Source organism: Rhincodon typus, chromosome 37, assembly GCF_021869965.1.
Source record: "Rhincodon typus isolate 14 chromosome 37, sRhiTyp1.1, whole genome shotgun sequence".
In the NCBI taxonomy this organism is placed as follows: Eukaryota; Metazoa; Chordata; class Chondrichthyes; order Orectolobiformes; family Rhincodontidae; genus Rhincodon; species Rhincodon typus.
The window spans coordinates 19,714,070-19,734,062 of NC_063368.1; the positions used below are offsets into that span (position 1 = coordinate 19,714,070).

At 44.5% G+C, this 19,993-nt stretch overlaps 1 protein-coding gene across 1 annotated transcript in view; it reads right to left on the reverse strand.

The window, feature by feature from the left end:
* LOC109924375 (GRB2-related adaptor protein 2-like) overlaps positions 1-18,884 on the reverse strand; it is a 39,339-nt gene extending 20,455 nt beyond the window's left edge. The window contains exon 1 of the mRNA XM_048617382.1: positions 18,636-18,884. Within this exon, the coding sequence (XP_048473339.1) occupies positions 18,636-18,727 (92 nt within the window). The 5' untranslated portion in view covers positions 18,728-18,884. The remainder of the gene's footprint in view (positions 1-18,635) is intronic.
* Positions 18,885-19,993: the final 1,109 nt, after the last annotated feature.

Consider the following 19,993-nt stretch of genomic DNA (forward strand, 5'->3'; position numbering starts at 1 on the left):
CAGTGCTGAGGGAGGGGGGCACTGTCGGAGGGTCAGTGCTGAGGGAGTGCCGCACTGTCGGAGGGTCAGTGCTGAGGGAGTGCCGCACTGTCGGAGGGTCAGTGCTGAGGGAGTGCCGCACTGGCGGAGGGTCAGTGTCGAGGGAGTGCTGCACTGTCGGAGTTGCTGTCTTTGGCTGAGAAGTTAAACTGAGGCATGTCTGTTTTCTCAGGTGGATGTAGAAGTGACACTATATTACTGAAGAGCAGCGATGTTAGTGCTCATTGGCTCTGAGTGAGTACTTACCCTTTGAAGAATATAGCCACAAAGACATGCTGTTTTCATTACCACACTCTGTGTGTATTTTATTATCGACTAAAGTGCATCTGGGATATCTGAGTCTGATCGGAATTGCAGAACAGGAAATGGTGCATTGCAAATTAGGAGTTAATGGGGTAACAACTTCATTGGTTGTGTATGTACTTGTATAGATATATTTATATATATGGAACAAACAAGTAACCAGTGGAGTTGGGGTTTGTGGTGCGAGAACTGGAATAAAACTCTGACTACAAATGTTCAATGCCTGTACTTTTTCTAACCAAAATTTTACCTCTAGACTTTAACACGTGTGGGATTTTGCTGCGTGCCTTTTGTGTGCCCTAAATATCAATGATGTCCACACACTTTTTAAAAGAAGCTATATTAGCTGTAATGTGCTTTGGGACTTGCTGATAGCACGATAGGCTTTCTTGATGGGACTGCCAGCCCAGGTACAGATAATTGGTGCTTGGATAGGATTAGGATACAGATCAGTCCCGATTTCATTGTCAGGGCAGAACAGGATTGAGGACACTGCCTTGTGTTCCAACATTATTCTTTCTTGCTTGCACTATTTAAAACTTTTCAAACCCTGATTAGATTGTGTCAGCTTCAGCCCTTGAAAAGACAGAGCACTGTAATCCGACATCCATATTTTGAGGCAGCAACCACATTCTGTACGAGGGGCACCCTGTCTCTCTGAACTGTCTGTGTGCCACTTGTGTTAGAAACTTGGATTCTCTCAGACTGAAACGCAAAACTGAGAGCGTGTTGCAGCTTCTGTTAAACACACCAACCTCCAAAGTGCAAAGCAATAGCACTCCATCGCCTCTGAAAGTAATCATTTTACTCAGCATGTAACCACAAGAGCAGTGAAATGGCTGGTAAATGCTGACACATTGTCTAGCTGGCCGATGGGCAGAAGATTGCAGTAAACTTTTGAGCATAGCAAGCTCCCATAAAAAAAAACAAAAGGAGCAGTGGGACATATTGAGATGTGAAGTCCCTCCACATTCATCACCGCTGGAGGGGGCAGTTAGTTGGAGGGGGGGATAATAGGGGTGTCAGACACCAGGATGAGGCTAATACAGTAGGAACGGGATTACTGGATCCCATAATGGGAGCAGGGAGGAGTTCCTCAGCCACCGAAGGTGAGGATCCCGTCACGCGGCAGCCCAGAACTCTGAGATGGAGCTCCAGTTTCCGTCAACTGGGACTGTGTGGAGTTCAAACATACAGCATAGGAAATAGGATCAGGAATAGGCCATTCAGTCTATCGAGCCTGTGCTCTGCCATTCTTTTAGATCTGGTTGTGACCTCACCTTCGCTTTCCCGCCTGCCCTCCCATTAACCATCGATTCTCTCCTCAATCCAAACTCTGTCTAACTCAGCCTCGGATATACTCAGTGACTTTGTAAAAGAGAATCCCTAAGACTAACAACTCTGTCGAGAGAAGAAATTCTTCATCTCCATCTTAAACGTGATATTCGTTTTTAAAGCTGTGTTTCTGATTCTAGATCTCCCCCATGAGGGGAAACATCCTCTCAGACTGCACTCTTAAGTCCCTTCTGAATGTTATCTGTTTCATAAGATCACCTCTCCTTCGTCTAAATTCCAATAGATACGGTTGAAGAAAAGCAAAATCTTGCGGATGCTGAAAATCTGAAATTAACACAGGGAATGTCGGAGAAACTCAGCAGCTCTGGCAGCAGAGAGGAACAGAGTTAACATTTCAAGTCGGATAGGACTCTTCTTCATGACCCTGGGCTTGAAACATTAACTCTGCCTCTTTCTGTCTACGGACACTGCCAAACCTGCTGAGTTTCTCCAAAATTCTCTGAGTTTTTTTTTCAGATTTCCAGCATCCACATTTCCTTGATTCATTTGAGCTCAGCTGTGATGCCCATCATGGTCAAATAGCCACTGGCTCTTGCTCTCCTGACACACGTGAAGGACAAATCCCACTTGTAACCCCAACAAAATTCACCACCTTGAGAAGGCACAGGAGGAAGTAAGCAGAACATCATATGAGGAAGAAACGACTTATTAAGTCTCACAGATACAATAGTCTCAAGTTACGGCAGCAATTGTAAAACAGGACATGAGTTGTGCATGGGCGTAAAACAAAGTTCCCAACTGTGAACTGTAGGTTTTGTAATGCTAAGTGGAGGAAGTTACATGTAAGTTAGTTATTTGATTCCTGCACATGCTTCTTTCTTTTTAACAAGAATTTTGAAAGCTGTGGTCTGTTACACAATCAATCATTAAAATAGCAGGCCACAGAAGCTGATTCAATGTTGCTGCTGCCAAGTCTGAAATTCTAAAATTAAACAGGGATCAAGTTCCTTCCTTCCGTAAAATTACTAAGTCTTCCTCTTACAGTATGATTGTGTGTACAGCACAGAAAGAGATCGTTCAGCCCATCAGCTCTATGCTGTGGTAGAGTAACTTCCTCCAAATCATTCAGTCTCATCCCTATCAACATATTTCTCTCTCTCCACACTTATCCGGTATCCCCTGAAATGTGTCTCTGCCATTCATGAATGGATCTCGGTGTTCAGGTGCATAATTCTTTGAAAGTTGTGTCACAGGTAAACAGGATGTTCTTTGCTCTTTGTAAACAGGTTGGTTAAGAAGATGTTTAGCAGGGCTTGCCTTCATTGCCCAGACCATTGAGTTTAGGAGTTGGGACGTCATGTCACAGTTGTATGGGGCATCGGTGAGGCCACTTTTGGAGTAATGTGTGCAGTTCTGATCATACTGTTATGAGAAGGATATTATTGAATTGGAGAGGGTGCAGAAAAGATTTACCAGGATGTTCCTGGGACTGGATGGTTTATGTTATAAGAAGAGGCTGGATAATCTGACACTCTTTTCACTGCAGTGTAGGAGGTTGAGGGATGACCTTTAAGAGGTTTACAAAATCATGAGGAACATTGATAAGGTGAATAACAAAGATCTTTCCCCTAGGGTGGGGGAGTTCAAAACTAAAGGGTGTAATTTTAAGGTGAGAGGAGAAAGATTTTAAAGGGACCTGAGGGGCAACTTTTTCACATGGAGGGTGGTTAGTATACGCAATGAACTGCCAGAGGAAGTGGTAAATGCAGGTACAGTTACAACATTTAAAAGACATTTGGACAGGTACATGAATAGGAAAGGTTTAGAGAGATAGGGGCCAAATGCAGGCAGATGGGACTAGTTAAGTTTGGGAAACTTGGTTGGCAAGAATGAGTTGGACCCAAGGGTCTGTTTCCAAGCTGCATGGCTCAACAGCAACAGTCTCACATTCTCATCACTGTCTGGGTAAAAAGTTGATTCTCAATTCAGTACTGGATTTATTGACGCCTATTTTATGTTTAGGGAGCCGTAGATTTGGATTCTGCTACAAGGGTATATGGAATGGAATAGGGTACAATAATTAAACCACATATCTTTAATATCATTTAGAGGACATCCGCAGCTGCAATTTAACAACAATTTCGAACCATGTGTGCAAGCCGAAGGCGGTAATGACAAAGGATTAAACTGGGTGTAAAGGAGCCCCTAAGGTGATGCTAGTCATATTCAAATAGAATTTTACATTGAGTGTGAGGGTGATCTGGATAAGTCCAAAACTAGGACCTTACGCCTGCCATGTAGAGATGGGGCACGAGTTAGCTCATGTTTTAATAGTTTCCCGATACACCTATCAAAGTAGATAAAGAATAGCAGACACTAAAAGAATTAATTCATAATTTGCAACATATATACATTCCCTTAAAGAATAAAAATCTCACGTGAAAGTGATCAACTGTGATTAACAATACAGGATACAGATATTAGGAAACACATAGATAGTAGGAGCAGAAATAGTCCATTCAGCCCATCGACCTTAATTCACCAGTCAGTATGATCGTGGCTGATTCTCTATCTCAATGTCATGCTCCCGCACGCTCCCCATATCCTTTTAGTTTATAGAAATCTATCTCATTGTTTCTTAAAGATATTCAGGGACCCGACCTTCACCGCCAGCCGTGGGAGAGATTTCCACAGGCTCACCACCCTCAGAATGAAGATATTTCTCCTCATCTCAGTCTGAAACGGCCTACCCTGTATCCTCAGTGTGTGGCCCCTCATTGTAGAACCCCAAGCCCCACCCACAGGGGAAACATTATCGCTGCTTCCAGTCTGTCCAGCCCTGGCAGAATTTGAAAAGCTTCAATCTGATCCCCTCATTCCTCAAAACTCCAGTGAATACAGACCCAGTTGACCCAATCTCTTCTCATATGACAAACGTACCGTCTCAGAAATCAGCCTGGTGAGGTTTCCTTACACTCTCTCTGTGGCATGTATAACCATTCTTAGGTAACGAGACCAAAACAGCACACAATACTCCAGGTGTGGTCTCACGAAGGGCCCTGTACAGCTGCAGTAAGGCAGCTCTGCCCCTGTACTCAAACCCTTTTGTAATGAAGGCCACATACAACGTGTGTTCCTAACTGTTTGCAACACCTGCTGCTTGCTGACAACGACTGGTGTATACTGACACCCAGATCCCTTTGTACATCAACATTTTCTAATCCATCATCATTTAAATAATACATTCTTTCTGTTTCTCATACCAAGTGAATATCTTTACATTTGTGTATGTTATTGAACTTTCAAAGAATCCCTACAGTGTGGAAGCAGGCCATTCAGCCCATCAAGTCCATACTGACCCTCCTAAGAGCACACCCCGACCCTATCCCCTGTAACCCTGCATTTCCCATGGCTAACCCACCTAGCCTGCACATCTCCAGACACTATAGAATTTATACCATGTCTAGCTCATGTATTTGCTCATTCACTCAACTTGAAGCCTTTTTACATCGTCCTCACCGCTCACAATTTTACCTAGTTTTTGTATTATCAGCAAATTTGGAAATATTACATTTGATTCCCTCATCCGAATTGTTGATCTGTAACTGGGGCCCAAGTGCTGCTTCATCCGGTATCTTACTTCTTCCACTCCAAAAATGACCTCTTTTTCCTACTTTCTGTTTCCTGTTTGCTAAACTATTCACAATCCTACCATCCTCAATCCCCTGTGCTTTAACTTTTCACCAAAACCTCTTATGTGGGACTCTATCAATAGCTTTATGTTAATCCAAATACACTCCATCCACTGATTCTCCATCATCTAGTCTACTAGTTACATCTTCAGAAAAACTCCAGTAGGTTTGTCAATCATGATTTTCCCTTCATAAATCCAGGCTGACCTTGTGTAATCCTGTTGGCATTTTCTACATATCCACCACATCCTTCACACTCACTCCTTAATATACATAAACTCACTACCCAGGAGAGATGGTAAGAACTGCCGATGCTGGAGTCAGAGATAACACAGTGTTGAGCTGGAGGAACACAGCAGGCCAGGCAGCATCAGAGGAGCAGGAAAGCTGATGTTTCGGGTTGGGACCCTTCTTCAGAAATGGGCTCCACACTATGTTATCACCACCCAGGAGCCCTTGTAGTTGCAAGGCCAGCCCAAGGCATAATTATTTTCTTTCCTAATTGTCAGGTCCCAAAAGATCCCATGGTAGAGATGGAACTTCTATTATAGTACTCTCTGTATGTCTGTGCCCCCACCTCCCACAGTTATCAAGGAGCTGGTGTATTATAGACTCCAGCATTTCCCCTACAACTGATGTTAGGCTAACCAGTCTGTAATTCCGGATATTCCCCTTTCTCCTTTTCAAAACAGTGGCTGTTGTCACCCGCCAATCTCCTTGGTTTGCTCCAGAATCTGCAGAATTTTGGAAGATGCCAACAGTATATCCACTATTTCCACGGCCACGACCTTTAGTATCCTGGAATGTATACCATCAGGTCCTGTGGATTTATCACTTTGCAGTCCCATTAAGTTCTCCAGCACAGAGATAGTAAGAACTGCTGATGCTGGAGTCAGAGATAACACAGTTAGACACAGAGATAACAAAGGTTCCGACCCGAAACATCAGCTTTCCTGCTCCTCTGATGCTGCCTGGCCTGCTGTGTTCCTCCAGCTCCACACTGTGTTCCCTCAGTTCTCCAGCACTATGTTTTTGCTAATACTAACCTCCTTCACTTCTTCCTTCCCAATAGACCTGTCGTTTCTCTCACATTTCTGAGAAATTATTTGCATCTCTTTCTGCGAAGACAGAACTAAACTAATTGTTTATAATTGGTCCGTTATCAATTCTCCTGCGTCGGAATTTAAGGGACCTATGTTTGTTTTCACTAATCTTTTTCTTCTTGTGACCTACTTGCTGAAGCTCTTACAGGCCCAGTTTGATTCAACGAAGAAGTCTTGAGGCTTGCCAGGAAAAGTAGTAAAGTCTGAGCATTGGGAAGGTATTTATAATCCAGCAAAGGGAAATTGACAAAGAAAGGGTGTATAGAATATGAGAGTAAACTAGTAAGAAACAAATTCCAAGAGTTTCTATTGCCATGCATAACAGAAGAACAAATGTAAATGTGGATCTCTTACAGGTAGAGACAGGGAAAATACAGGATAAAGAAATGCCATGGGCATTGAATTAAATACTTTGCATCAGTCCTAAATGGTTTTTTAAATTCATTCACGGGATGAGGACGTCTCTGGCTAGGCAGCATTTATTGCCCATCCCTAATTGCCCAGAGGGCAGTTAAGAGTCAACCGCATTGCTGTGGGTCTGGAGTCACATGTAGACCAGACCAGGTAAGGATGGCAGTTCCCTTTCCTAAAGGACATTAGTGAACCAGATGGGTTTTTCCAACAATCGACAATGGATTCATGGTCATTGTTAGATACTTAATTCCAGATTTCTCTTTTTCGAATTCAGATTCCTCCATCTGCTCTGGTGGGATTTGGACCCAGATCCCCCAGAACATTCCCTGGGTCTCTGGATTCACAATCCATTGATAATACCACTAGGCCATTGCCTCCCCTTAAAATCATAATATTATTCAGAGGATTTATGTAAGAGAAACTATATTTTGATGAAACTGTTTGAACTGTTAATGTTGTAACTAGCAGCATAATTAAAGAGTAACCTGTTGTTGTAGTGTATTTTCATTTTCAAAAAGTATTTGACCAGATGTTGCACAAGGGGTTATTACACTAAATTACGGCTCTTATACTTAGGATAATACATTTATTTAAGGTTGTCATGGTCCAACCAGATCAAAAGGCTGCCCTCTCATTAGAGAGAGACGAGTGGTGATGGTTTAACCTGAGGGTCTCTGCGCCTCAGGCAATGGGGGGTGGGTGGGAGGTTGAGAAGGAGTGTCCTTCATGGCAGCTTCAAATGGTGTGGTTATTGGACCCACACTGTTGGTATCACACTGCATCAGAAACCAGCTGTCCAGCCAACTGAGCTAACCAAACCCCCGTTTCCTTAAAAAGCCAAAAGAACTGTGCATTACCGGAGAAAGAGTTGTGGGTTCCACGTACCCAACAAAGAGACTGTCCGAAGTTACCATGTTCTGAGGAAGGGTCACCGGACCTGAAATCTCTCTCTACAGATGCTGCCAGGCCTGCTGAGCTTTCCCAGCAACTTCTGTTTTTGCCCCTCTTTTTTTTGACAGAGAACTGTTTAATGGACAGAAAATAGTGAGTGGGAATAAGATTATCCTTAGTGTGTGGGTCAGAATAATAGCAACAGTGCAGCTTCCTATTCTGGCTGCAGTAGATATTTGCCTAGAGATAGTAGGAACTGCAGATGCTGGAGAATCTGAGACAACAAGGTGTAGAGCTGGATGAACACAGCAGGCCAAGCAGCATCAGAGGAGCAGGAAAGCTGACGTTTCCTTAGACCCTTATATTTGCCTAACTGGCCTGTTCAGGGGTGTCACCACACACCTCTGAAGCAGGTAGGACTTAAACCCAGGCCACCTGGTCCAGAGGCAGGGCAATTACCACTGTACCACAAGAGCCCTTTCTGCCTGAAGTAGACTTGGGGACTAAACTGAAGTGGAAGGCAGTGGCAAAATGGCCAAGGAATATGGATCAGGAAGCAGCATCAGCAGCAAATGAGCCTTTGGGCAGTGTGTATATAGAATGGAGCCTGTAATTAAGAAACGATTTGAGCTTGTGCTTCAGGCATTTACAATTGGTAATCTGTATCAGTGACCCCCATGAGGGGGTGGGAGTAATGTAGCCAAATCTGGTGACAGTAAAAAAATTAGCTGGGAAAGCAGATTGTCAATGAATACAGACAGCTTAAGTGACTGTGGAGGGAAACTGCAAAGTTAACGCAGGTACGGCAACCTATTAAGAAAGCAAATGACATGCAAGTATTTCTTGCAAAGGGATTGAAATATAGGACTGAAAAATTAATGCTGCAATTGTACAGGCCTTGCAGAGACCACACCTGAACACTGTGTATAGTTTGACAGATTAAGCCGAGGCCTATCTGCCTGCTCGGATGGAAAGATCCTATGACACCGTTTCAAAGAAGGGCCTGAATTTTGTCCCTGGTCTTCAAAAGAATCACCAAGAAACACATTTATCTGATCACCCAGGATAGTCAGAATTGCAGATGCCGAAGTCAGAGATAACACAGTGTGGAGCTGGAGGAACGCAGCAGGCCAGGCAGCATCAGAGGAGCAGGAAAGTTTTTCTGAAGATGAGTCCCGACCTGAAACGTCAACTTTCCTGCTCCTCTGATGCTGCCCGGCCCGCTGCATTCCTCCAGCTCCACACTGTGTTATCTTTATCTTTATCATTTTGCCGTTAGTGGGAGTTTGCGTATTTAGTATTATTAAATTAAGCAGTATTTAGATGAGCACTTGCACTGCCAAGACTGATAAGACTATGGGCCAAGCTGGAAAATGGGATTAAAATAGTTCGCCGGTTATTTTTACCAGGGCAAACTTGACAAGTCAAAGAGCCTGTTTCTGTGCTATAGAACTCTACCACTCTACCACTGAGCACTCTGGAGACTTCCGATGTTACTGAAAAGTGCTATACAAATGCAAATCTTCCTTATTTCCGAAGGAAGGGTAGATTAACCTTGCAGGGAAAGTAACAGACATTCTCTGGACTGATGAAGGATGTTCCATGGGGAGAAATTAAGATAAATTGGACAGTATTGGCCCAAAAGAGGTTAGCCAGACGAAGACGTGGAATGGGGAATTGTCTTATGAGGAAAGATTGGACAGGGTTTGGACTTGTACCTGCTGGGGTTTAGAAGATTTAGAGGTGACCTGATTGAAACAGAGAGAGCCTGAGCGGTGGATGTGGAGATGATGGTTCCTCTTGTGGGAGAATCTAAAACTAGGGGGTCACTGTTTGAAACTCAGATGTCGCCCATTCAAAACAGAAATTGGGAGAAATATTTTTTCTTTCACAGTGTTTGGAACTATCCTTTTCAAAAGGCAGTGTAAGCGGAGGTTTTGAACTTTTTTAAGATGGAGGTAGATTAATTCTTGGTAAACCAGGAACGGTGGGAGAATGGATTTGAGGATACCATCAGATCAGCTAGAGGTCTTACTGAATGACAGAGCAGGAATAGCTTGTGGCATTACCCCTTGCCTTGGCATTGATTGACATTCGCTTTTGAAATATCTACCTCTATCTCACCTGGCTGCTTCTTATGCTCCTGCTCATATGTTGCCTGAAATTCGTAACCACTGAAACACACAAAGTACTTGAGGAGCTTGCCAAGGTGGATGCTGGGCCCAGGTGTCTAAGGCTACGGGTCAGAGCCTTCGAATAATGGGCTAGCTATTTAGGTTTCAGAAGGTTGAGGATCTCTCCAATGGTCTAACACAGAGCCCTGTGGGTGTTCAGCCACTGAAGATGTAAGATATAGAGATCAGCGGATTGTTAAATGGTGAGCGATTCGAGAGCTATGCGAATACCGTCGAAAATCAGCCGCAATTTTGTTCAAAGGTCAAGCAGGCTTGAAGGGCTGAACAGTCTTCTCCTGCTGCAATTTCAGTTACCACAGAATATCATAGGGAGCGGAAAGAGGCCATTTGGCCCATCCCATCTGTGCCGGTCATCAAACTACCGTCTATTCTAAGCCCACTTTCCAGTATCTGGCCCACAGCTAGGTGAAACAGAGGTAGGTATTTCAAAAGTGAATGGCAAGGGGTAATGTCACAAACACTTCCTCAACTCCTCTCTGTTTGGTATCGTGTGACTTGAACATGGTTGGACAAAGGAATTTCCAAAAGGAGGTTTTGGCAGTATAGACTTGATGGGCCGATGTGCCTCTTCTGAACTGTACAATTCTATCAAAGTTCACTTAATCAGTATATTCCAAACATTTAATGCAAAATCATTAGGTGTTTATAAGGAACAGAGCAACGAAAAATATATACCCATCTGACATAGAAAATGGAAGAACACCTCAAAACAAGAAAGCTGATCGAACCCTTTCCAAAAGAGACAACTCAAAAGAGCCCTGAACAGAAGCTGATCAGTAAGATTGGGTAATTACACTGAAAACACAGTGTGATACTGTCCTGTCATAATTTAATCTATATCTGAATCACTCACATGGGAAGATACTAAATGAATGTGTGTGAAGGTACATTTTACATCTGTCACCAAGATAGAGGATTCTGAAGAAGCATCAATCATTGAGATGACAGGAATCAATCCATAAAGTCATGATTGAGCGATGAGTGTTTGCCTAGACACAAGAAGAAATCTCTGCACTTTATAACTGAATGCAATTTATAACTGTTCCATTTGCACATTTCAGTCGACTTCCTCAGACTTTGTTGCGGATTAGATGGTAGTCTCCAAGTTAGAAACTACAAGTCCCACTGCAGCACGACCTGAGTCAAAAATCCAACCAGACACTCCCAGCACAATGCTGAGGGAGTGTTGCACTGTCGGAGGGTCAGTGCTGAGGGAGTGCCAAACTGTCGGAGGGTCAGTGCTAAGTGAGTGCCGCACTGTCAGAGGGTCTGTGCTGAGGGAGCGCCGCACTGTTGGAGGGTCAGTGCTGAGGAACCGCCGCACAGTCTGAGGGTCAGTGCTGAGGAAGCACGTGTCAGAAGATCATCCTCGAGGTTAATCCACACAAGTCAAGGACTTTCGAGGAGGATGTTAAAATTATCATAACACCGCTCAATGAGGAAGTGGGAGTTCTCCCCCTTATTCTCTCCTGAAGCCAATTTTCTTGCATTATCAACATCACTGAAGCAGTTTCACTTGTTTTCCATCCATCGCACTTTAGTGATAGAGTGAAATATACAACAATCATTTGAAATCCGTTATCAGGGAAATTTGAAACATGCTTCTTTCATTGTAGGTGTGTATTGCTGACAAGACCAACATTCATCATCTCCCTGAATTTTCCTTGATCTGATTCGCTCTCTTGACTGTTCCCAAAGGCAGCTACAACACTGTGAGCCTGGAGTCACACATAGGCAAGATTGACTTGCCTTGGGGGCATCAATGAACCAGATGGGGTTTTAATCACAATTACAGCCACCATTAGACTGGCTTTTAATTCCAGATTTTTATTGGGTTCAAATTTCACCATCTGCTGTGGTTGGATTTGAACTCATGTCTCCAGAACATTAGATTGGGGTTCTGGATTACTCAACCAATGATATTGCTACCACACTACCATCTCTCCAAGGACAGTTATCTTGGAAAGTCCTAACAAAACAATAATAACGTGGATTTGTTCACGCTCGAGATTTTTTTGCCAGGCAGGTCTGGTTTAACCACAATATTTCCCACTCTCCATTCTCAGACACTGAGAACCTATTAGTGTATGTAAATCTAAGTGACATTTTCAGCAAAATGTGCTGCAATTTGCAAGCTGCATAGAAAATTTGCACAGTAACGAGAGGGCAATCGTAAGAGTTGTATCTAGCACAAGAAAGGATTGTTGTAGTTGTTGGAAGTCAGTTATCTCAGCTCCAGGACATCTCTGTAGGAGTTCCACAGGGTAGTATCCTAGGCCCAGCCATCTTCAGCTGCTTCATCAATGACCTTCCCTCCATCATAAGGTCAGAAGTGGGGATGTTCATTAATGTTTGCACAATGTTCAGCGCCAGATACTGAAGCAGTCCATGTACAAACGCAATGAGACCTGGACAGTGACCGTGAGGGCAAGTTTGTAACAATACCCCTTTGCCTGGGCATTGATTGCCAATTACTTTTGAAATATCTTTATCTCTGTTTCAGCTGACAATGGGTCGGTTCTTGTTGCATTTGGATGTTGACTGCTTCAGTACATGAAGAGTCTCGTGTAGTATGAGGAAGGATCGCCAGACCTGAAATGTTAACTTTTTCTGTTTTCTCTCCACAGATGCTGCCAGACCTGCCAAGTTTCTTGAGCAATTTCTGTTTTTCTTTTAGACCTGAACAATATCCAGGCTTGGAAATACAAGTGGCAAATAACATTCATGACAGACAAATGCCAGGCTATGACCATCCCCAATAAGACACAACCTAAACACTGCCCCTTGGGCATTCAATGGTGGTACCATCACTGAATTCCCCACTATCAATATCCTGGGGGCTACTAATGGACTAGCCATATAAATACAATGGCTACAAGAGCAGGTCAGAGATTAGGAATCTTGCAGTGTCTAACTCACCTCCCGACTTCCCAAAGCCTGTCCACCATCTACAAGGCACAAGTCAGGAGTGTGATGGGATACTCCCCACTTGCCTGGATGAGTGCAGCCCCAACAACACTCAAGAAGCTTGACACCATCCAGGATAAAGCAGCCAGTTTGATTGGCACCACATCCACAAACATCCACTTCCTCCACCACCAACGCTCAGTAGGAGCAACGTGTATGATCTACAAAATGCACTGCAGAAATTACCAAGGCTCCCTAAACAGCACCTTTCAAACTCACAACCACTTCTATCTATTAGAACTAAGTGTTTTTTATTCCCTTGTGGGACATGGGCGTTGTTGGATGGTCTAACATTTATCACCTGTTCCTGATTGCCCTTGAGAAGATGGGGGTGAGCTGCCTTCTTGAATCGCTACAGTTCATATGCTACAGGTTGACCCACAGTGCCATTAGGGGGGGCTGGAGTTCCAGGATTCTGACCCAGTGACACTGAAGGAACGGCAATATATTTCCAAGTCAGCATGGTGAGTGGTTTGGAGGGGAACTTGCAGGGGGTGGTGTTCCCTTGTATCTGCCACCCTTGAGCTTCTAGATGGAAGTGGTTGTGGGTTTGGAAGCTACTGTCTGGGGATCTTTGGTGAATTTCTGCAGCGTATCTTGTACACAGTACACACTGCTGTTACTGAGCGTCGGTGGTGGGGGGAGTGAATGTTTGTGGATGTGGTGCCAATCAAGCGGGCTGCTTTGTCCTGGATGGTGTCAAGCTTCTTGAGTGTTGTTGGGGCTGCACTCATCCAGGCAAGTGGGGAGTATTCCATCACACTCCTGACTTGTGCCTTGTAGATGGTGGACAGGCTTTGGGCAGTCAGGAGGTGAGTTACTCGCTGCAGGGCAGCAAATACACGGGAACACCATCACCACCTTCAAATTCCCCTTCAAGCCACTCACCATCCTGACTTGGAAATATATTGCCGTTCCTTCACTGTTGCTGGGTCAAAATCTACAGCACGTGGACAGCAACGGTTCAAGAGGCAGCTCACCACCACTTTCTCCAGGGGCAACTAGGGACGGGCAGTAAATGCCAGTACAGTCAGTGATGTCCACATCCCTCGAGTGAATAAAACAAAGCAGAACTTCTGCTTAACATCTCATCCGAAAGACAGTCCCTCTGACAGTGCAACGTGCCCTCAGTCCTGTAGCAAGCGTGTCCATCTAGATTTTTATGCACAAGTCTCTGAAGTGAGAACCCATAACCTCTGACCCAGAGACCAATGCTCTATGCAATGAACTACTGTTGATGGAAGAAGAACAATTGTTGAGTGGTATCCCCAACTCTCAGTACACATTCGCTCAGCATCTAGCGGAGCCTTTTATCGCATGGCTTGTCCGTGTGTGTATCACTGACATTTACTGGTTACATTTACTTTTGACTGACAAAGCAGAGCTTCTCTTAACTGAAAGGAGAAAAATGGGAATGAGTGAAAGACACTTCAATTGGGCCTGTCCTTAAGCTATCGGCATTCTGCTTAAAGTTTTAAACCCCCAAATGACAGATGTTGGTTTTAAACCCACTGCCAACTTATTCCTTTCCTTATCTGTGTCAGAAATTCAAGGGCTTTATTAAAACATTCTGCATCTCTCCAGACTTTATTTATGAAGATCTGCCTGTGTCCTGAATAGCCTTTAAATAACGCAGTTTTCATTAGGTAAAACTTACCATTTATAACATACCATTTTAAGATGTTTGAAGTGTTTTGATTACTTGTCGCTTTTTAAAATAACTCTAATTGGAACTCTTCACTGTTCCAATAATCTTTTAGAGGAATACTGGAGTCCCCTGCTCTCATGTAATGAAGAGAAACTGATTGACTCTCTACTCTGTGGCTCTGACACATTTGCTGACGGCTTCTCCCGCTGCTAAATGTCCGCCATCGATGTCTCTTCTCCCTGGCCTTCCAGCTGGTTTTGAGGCTAGCAACAGGTCTCCTTTTTAAGCACTGTTGATGTGTTTAGCACCTCCAAAAATGTCCACTCCAACTGCCTTCTGGCTGACCTCTCATCTCCCACTCTCTATGAACTTCAGCTCATCCAAAACTCATCTCCCTGTGTCCTAACTCACACTGGATCACCCACCATCCTTGATCTCGCTGATCAACACTAGTTCCAAATCTGTTAATGCTCCGATTTTAAAATGTGCGTCCTTCTTTTCAAGTCCCTCGATGGTCTCAGTCCCCTCCAACCTCTATAATCTCCTCCAACCTTCTGCTCTGCATTCCAGTCTCAATCCTTGACTTTAATTCCTCTACCGTTGGCGTCTGTGCTCTCAGCAAGCTGCTGCCCTACTTGACTGGAATCCCTTCCCTAAACTGCGATGCTTCTCAACTCCTCTTTCAAACTCTTCCGACAATCTGCCCATCTGACCGAATAGACGCTTATCCTACTATCTCCTCATGTGGCTTTGTTGTCATGTTGTTGCCTGATTATATTCCTGTGAAACACCCTGGCCTGTTCTTCTAAATTAAGGGTGCTACGTAAAGGGAAGTTGTTAAGTAACACATCCTCAACAGAATGCTGAGCAACTTCTCATTGGGAATAAGGGGAAATAACACATGTCTTAAACTGGGATCTTGCAGCTTTCTGACTTTGACACAAGCCCCAGCACCAGTCATGTTCAATACTGGACTCCTTGTGGGATGCAGTTGTATGATTTATATGCATTTGTACGATTTATATGCATTTGTATGATTTACATGCATTGGTATGATTTATATGCATTTGTATGATTTATATGCATTTGTATTATTTATATGCATTTGTATGATTTATATGCATTTGTACGATTTATATGCATTTGTATGATTTACATGCATTGGTATGATTTATATGCATTTGTATTATTTATATGCATTTGTATTATTTATATGCATTTGTATGATTTATGTTATTTGACCAAATCATGACTTCAAGAAGGATGTTTGTAATTGTTCGTCATTGAATGCCCCTAATCAAATTGTCTTAATCCCAAATACAGGAATGCTGAAGAAGGGATTTGGACAGCCCTAAAGTACCTGCAGGGGAGGGGCATTTTTTTAGGAAATTATCCATCGTGTACAAAAAGTACCCACAGGTCTCTTTCTCCATTGGAGAGAGACAATTGGTCACAGCTTGGCACCCAGAGATCGGCAGGTCCCTCCCTATGCAGGGGTTGCAATGTGGAACAACCAAGGACAAGACAGAAATTGCTGGAGAAACTCAGCAGATGCTGCCCGACTTGCTGGGTTTCTCCAGCAATTTCTGGTTTTTATTTGCTTCAGACCTCCAGCGTCTGCAGTTCTTGTTTTCATTTCTAGCGCTAGGTAAGATTTCACAGAAATGTTACGGTGTAGTAGGGGGCCATTCAGCCCACCGTGTCTGCGCCACCTCTCTGAGCATTTGAACTTCGTGCCAGTCTCCTGCCTTTATTCTGTAACCCTGCACGCTGTTTCTGTTCAAATAACCATCCCATGTCCTTAATGCCTCAACTGAACTGCCTCCACCACACTCGAAGGCAACGCATTTCAAACCCAGACCACTCACTGTGTGAGAAAGTTCCTTCTCACCTTTCAACTGCTTCCTTTGCAAATCAGTTTAAAACTGTGGTCTCCAGTTCCCAAAACCATCCACAAGTGGAAACAGACTGTCCCCATCCACCCAGTCCAGATTCACCCACCTCCCATGATGCTGAACACATCTACAACACCTCCTCCTAGCCCTCTTCTCTCCGAGCAAAACAGTCCCAACTTCTCCAATCTGTCCTTGTGGCTAATCCCTGGGACCACTCTCATCAACCCCTTCTGCACTCTTTCCATCACATCCTTCCTATAATGTGAACTGTACACAACACTGCAGATTTAACCAGTTCATTTAATAAATTCAGATTAATCTCCCTGCTCAATGTCCCTATTAATGAAGCTTACTGTATGCCTTGTTAAGAGCTCTGTTTGACCTCTTCAGGGAAAAGAACCAGCAAGGATTGCAGGAAGAGGGTATATGAAACTGGAAAAGGTATATCTGGGGAAGGGATAGAAGGGGGCGAATGGAGGGAGAAAGAATAAAACAGGGAAACAGTCCTCTAGAACTGAGAATCGTTATTCTCAGAAACATCACCTTTAGTAAAACTGAGGCAAAGTCGGACCTTCGGTCAGCAGATTGGGCAAAGTTTCACTTGTAATTAACATCATTAAATGTAAGGAAAGGTAACATGTCCTTTGTGAGTTGAGGACTTGTGTGTGCGCGAGAGAAAGTTGATTTTGATTGTTCATGGGGAGTGGGTTTCTCTGTGAGGGGAGCAGCACAGGCTGGGGTCTGTGCTCAGAGAGAAACAGAGCAAGACAACGCTGGGGTGTGCATTTCCTCTCTACATTCCCTGTGTTTCCCTGACGGGGATAACGGCTGTCACCCTGCCGTGGATTTTTAGCAGGAGACCTTGGCCTCAGGCAGCAGGATTGTTACCTTGCGAAGATTTCCTTAAGTTTTATACAACTACAGATTTTTGTTTCTGCCTTTTTTGGAAAATGATGATCATTTTAAGTGGCAATTAACACAAAGAGGCAGCTGAACATGTCAACAAAATAACTACGTTGGGAAATATCATGCTTCTTGTGTTCACTTGAATTGTTGAATCACAGAAACCCTCAAAGGTGGAAAGAGGCCTATTGGCCCATCAAAGCCTGCACCAACCCTCCAAAGAACATCCCACCCAGACCTAGCCCCCCAACCCCCAACCCTATCCCCATAACCCTGCAATTACTGTGGCTGACCCACCCAAGCTGCACAACTATGGGTCAACTTACCACGGCCAATCCACCCTAACCTGTGCATCTTTGGAGCCTCAGAGTTCTATCTCATGGACCTTAGCAGCCTTCCCAAGCCTTCCTGAAGTATCCACTTTTTCCTGAGTGGTACCAGAGATTTTGAATCATGTTGTGCATCAAGCAACCTCCACCACCCCACCCCCGTCTCTCTCAAGAAGACCCACGTTTATAGGGTGTATGGGCACAACAATGAGAAATGAGAAATTTTCATCATCAAAACCTCCCAACACTCCACCTCCACAGTGTCCTGAATAACGCTGGGGTGGGGGCCTCTCACAGATCTTCAAATCGTATCCCAGTCAATGGAAACAGCAGGGGGAGTAGGGGGAGACAAAATACATTGCCACAAATAGGCAGCGGGTCTTTCAGATTAAAGATCCCCAACTCAAAAACCTGCTCGCATTTTCATTTTGATGCCTTTCCCCGAACCTATGAATAAGTGGTTGGTGGGGACAACTGGGATTATCAAGTTGACAGAAAACACCAATCCTAGGTTCTCCTCAGGTTTTTCACTGTGACTGGATGGCCTGGTTTGAGAAGTTTGGTTATTTATTTTTTTGGCCAGCTCTGCGACCACAGGCAGGATGTCAGAGAAGTCAGCTCTACCGACAAAGACAAAAATTCGCCTTCACCTTAAGGATAACACAGTGAGGGAGCTGGAGGAACATAGTGTGGGAGCTGAAGGAACACAGTGAGGGAGCTGGAGGAAGACAGTGAGGGAGCTGGAGGAAGACAGTGAGGGAGCTGGAGGAACACAGTGACGGAGCTGGAGGAACACAGTAAGGGAGCTGGAGGAAGACAGTGAGGGAGCTGGAGGAACACAGTGAGGGAGCTGGAGGAACACAGTGAGGGAGCTGGAGGAACACGGCTGCTGCCTGGCCTGCCGTGTCCCTCCAGCTCCCATGCTGTGCTATCTCTGACTCCAGCATCTGTAGGTCTTACGATCTCCGAGTTACCTTAAGGATGTCGTCTTTCTTGAAGCTCAGCTCATCCTCTCCAGCTCCGTTGAACTCGTACTTGGCCACAGCCTCCATCCCCCCTGACTGGAGTCCCGCTGGTCAGAGACTGACAGCAAAACCTTCAAATGAGAAAACAGCAAGGAATCTCCTTCGATTGAGCTGTTCTGGGAGTAGCGTGTGTGTGTGCGTGTGTGTGTGTGTGTGTGTGTGCGTGTGTGTGTGTGTGTGCGTGCGCACTGCAGGAGATGATGGGTGGAGGGGGGTGGTGGGTTGGTAGGGAAGTGGTAGAGCTGGGGGTGGAGAGATAGTGGGAGGGAGCTGGTTTTTGGCGGGGGAGGGGGGAGTTGCAGAGACATGAGTTACCTTTTTTCAACGACGTTCAAACTTTGGTTGGTGGAAGGTCCCAAGTTTTCGTTGTTGCATTTGTAAAAGCTGCCTTAATAAGTTGGCAGGTAGAGAGAGATGTATCTAGCACAGTGTCTCGTCTCTATAGTTCAAATAAAGTCGAAGCCAATTTCTTCTGCGCTCCAGGAAAACCACAATCTAGAATGCTGAAAGCAGAGGGTTGGCCAAGTGGAGGGGGGGTGTGGGGGTGGGGGAGACTCGCACAGCTCCTCTCCCTGTGGACATTCGCACACTAAAATGTTTCAAAGCAGGACTCACACAGGACTGGCCTGCACTGGGTCAAAACGGGGACTCTCCGCTTTGTCAATGTGTGGAATTCCAGTCCCACTGTCAGAACCTGTTGCTCGGAAATCGGCTTATTTTTCGATGGCAGGTTTTTTTTTGTGCATTCAAAGTCCTGAGCGCAGCTGAGCTGCTTCCTGTGGCGCTGAGCATTGATGTGAGGTTTCACTTGTAAAGGAGGGCTGTGGGCAAAAATTGCACCAAAAACAAAATCCATTTCAATTGCAAACTAATCGCTTCACTCAAACAAAAGTCACACTTTGGAGGGGAGGGTTTGCAGCAGAACTGGGACTGAAAGCATTCAATTAAATGCTCCATACCTTTCTGTTTTACCAATGTCCTTTAGGGAAGGAAACTGCCATCCTTACCCCGTCTGGCCTACATGTGACTCCAGACCCACAGCAACGTAGTTGAATCTTAACTGCCCTCTGGGCAATTAGGGATGGGTAACAAATGCGTATTTTGCCAGCAACCCCTATATCTCATGAAAGTCTAAGGGGGAAAAGGGCATGTGAGCTAAGCTTAGTTTCAATTCTGCTGAGTTCAGGTGCATGAAGGGCAATCTGATTGAAGCACCTAAAATGATAATAAGGTAGACTAGATGGAGGCAAAAAGCAACTTCCTGTGTTTGGGACACGCCCAGAAATAGGTGTC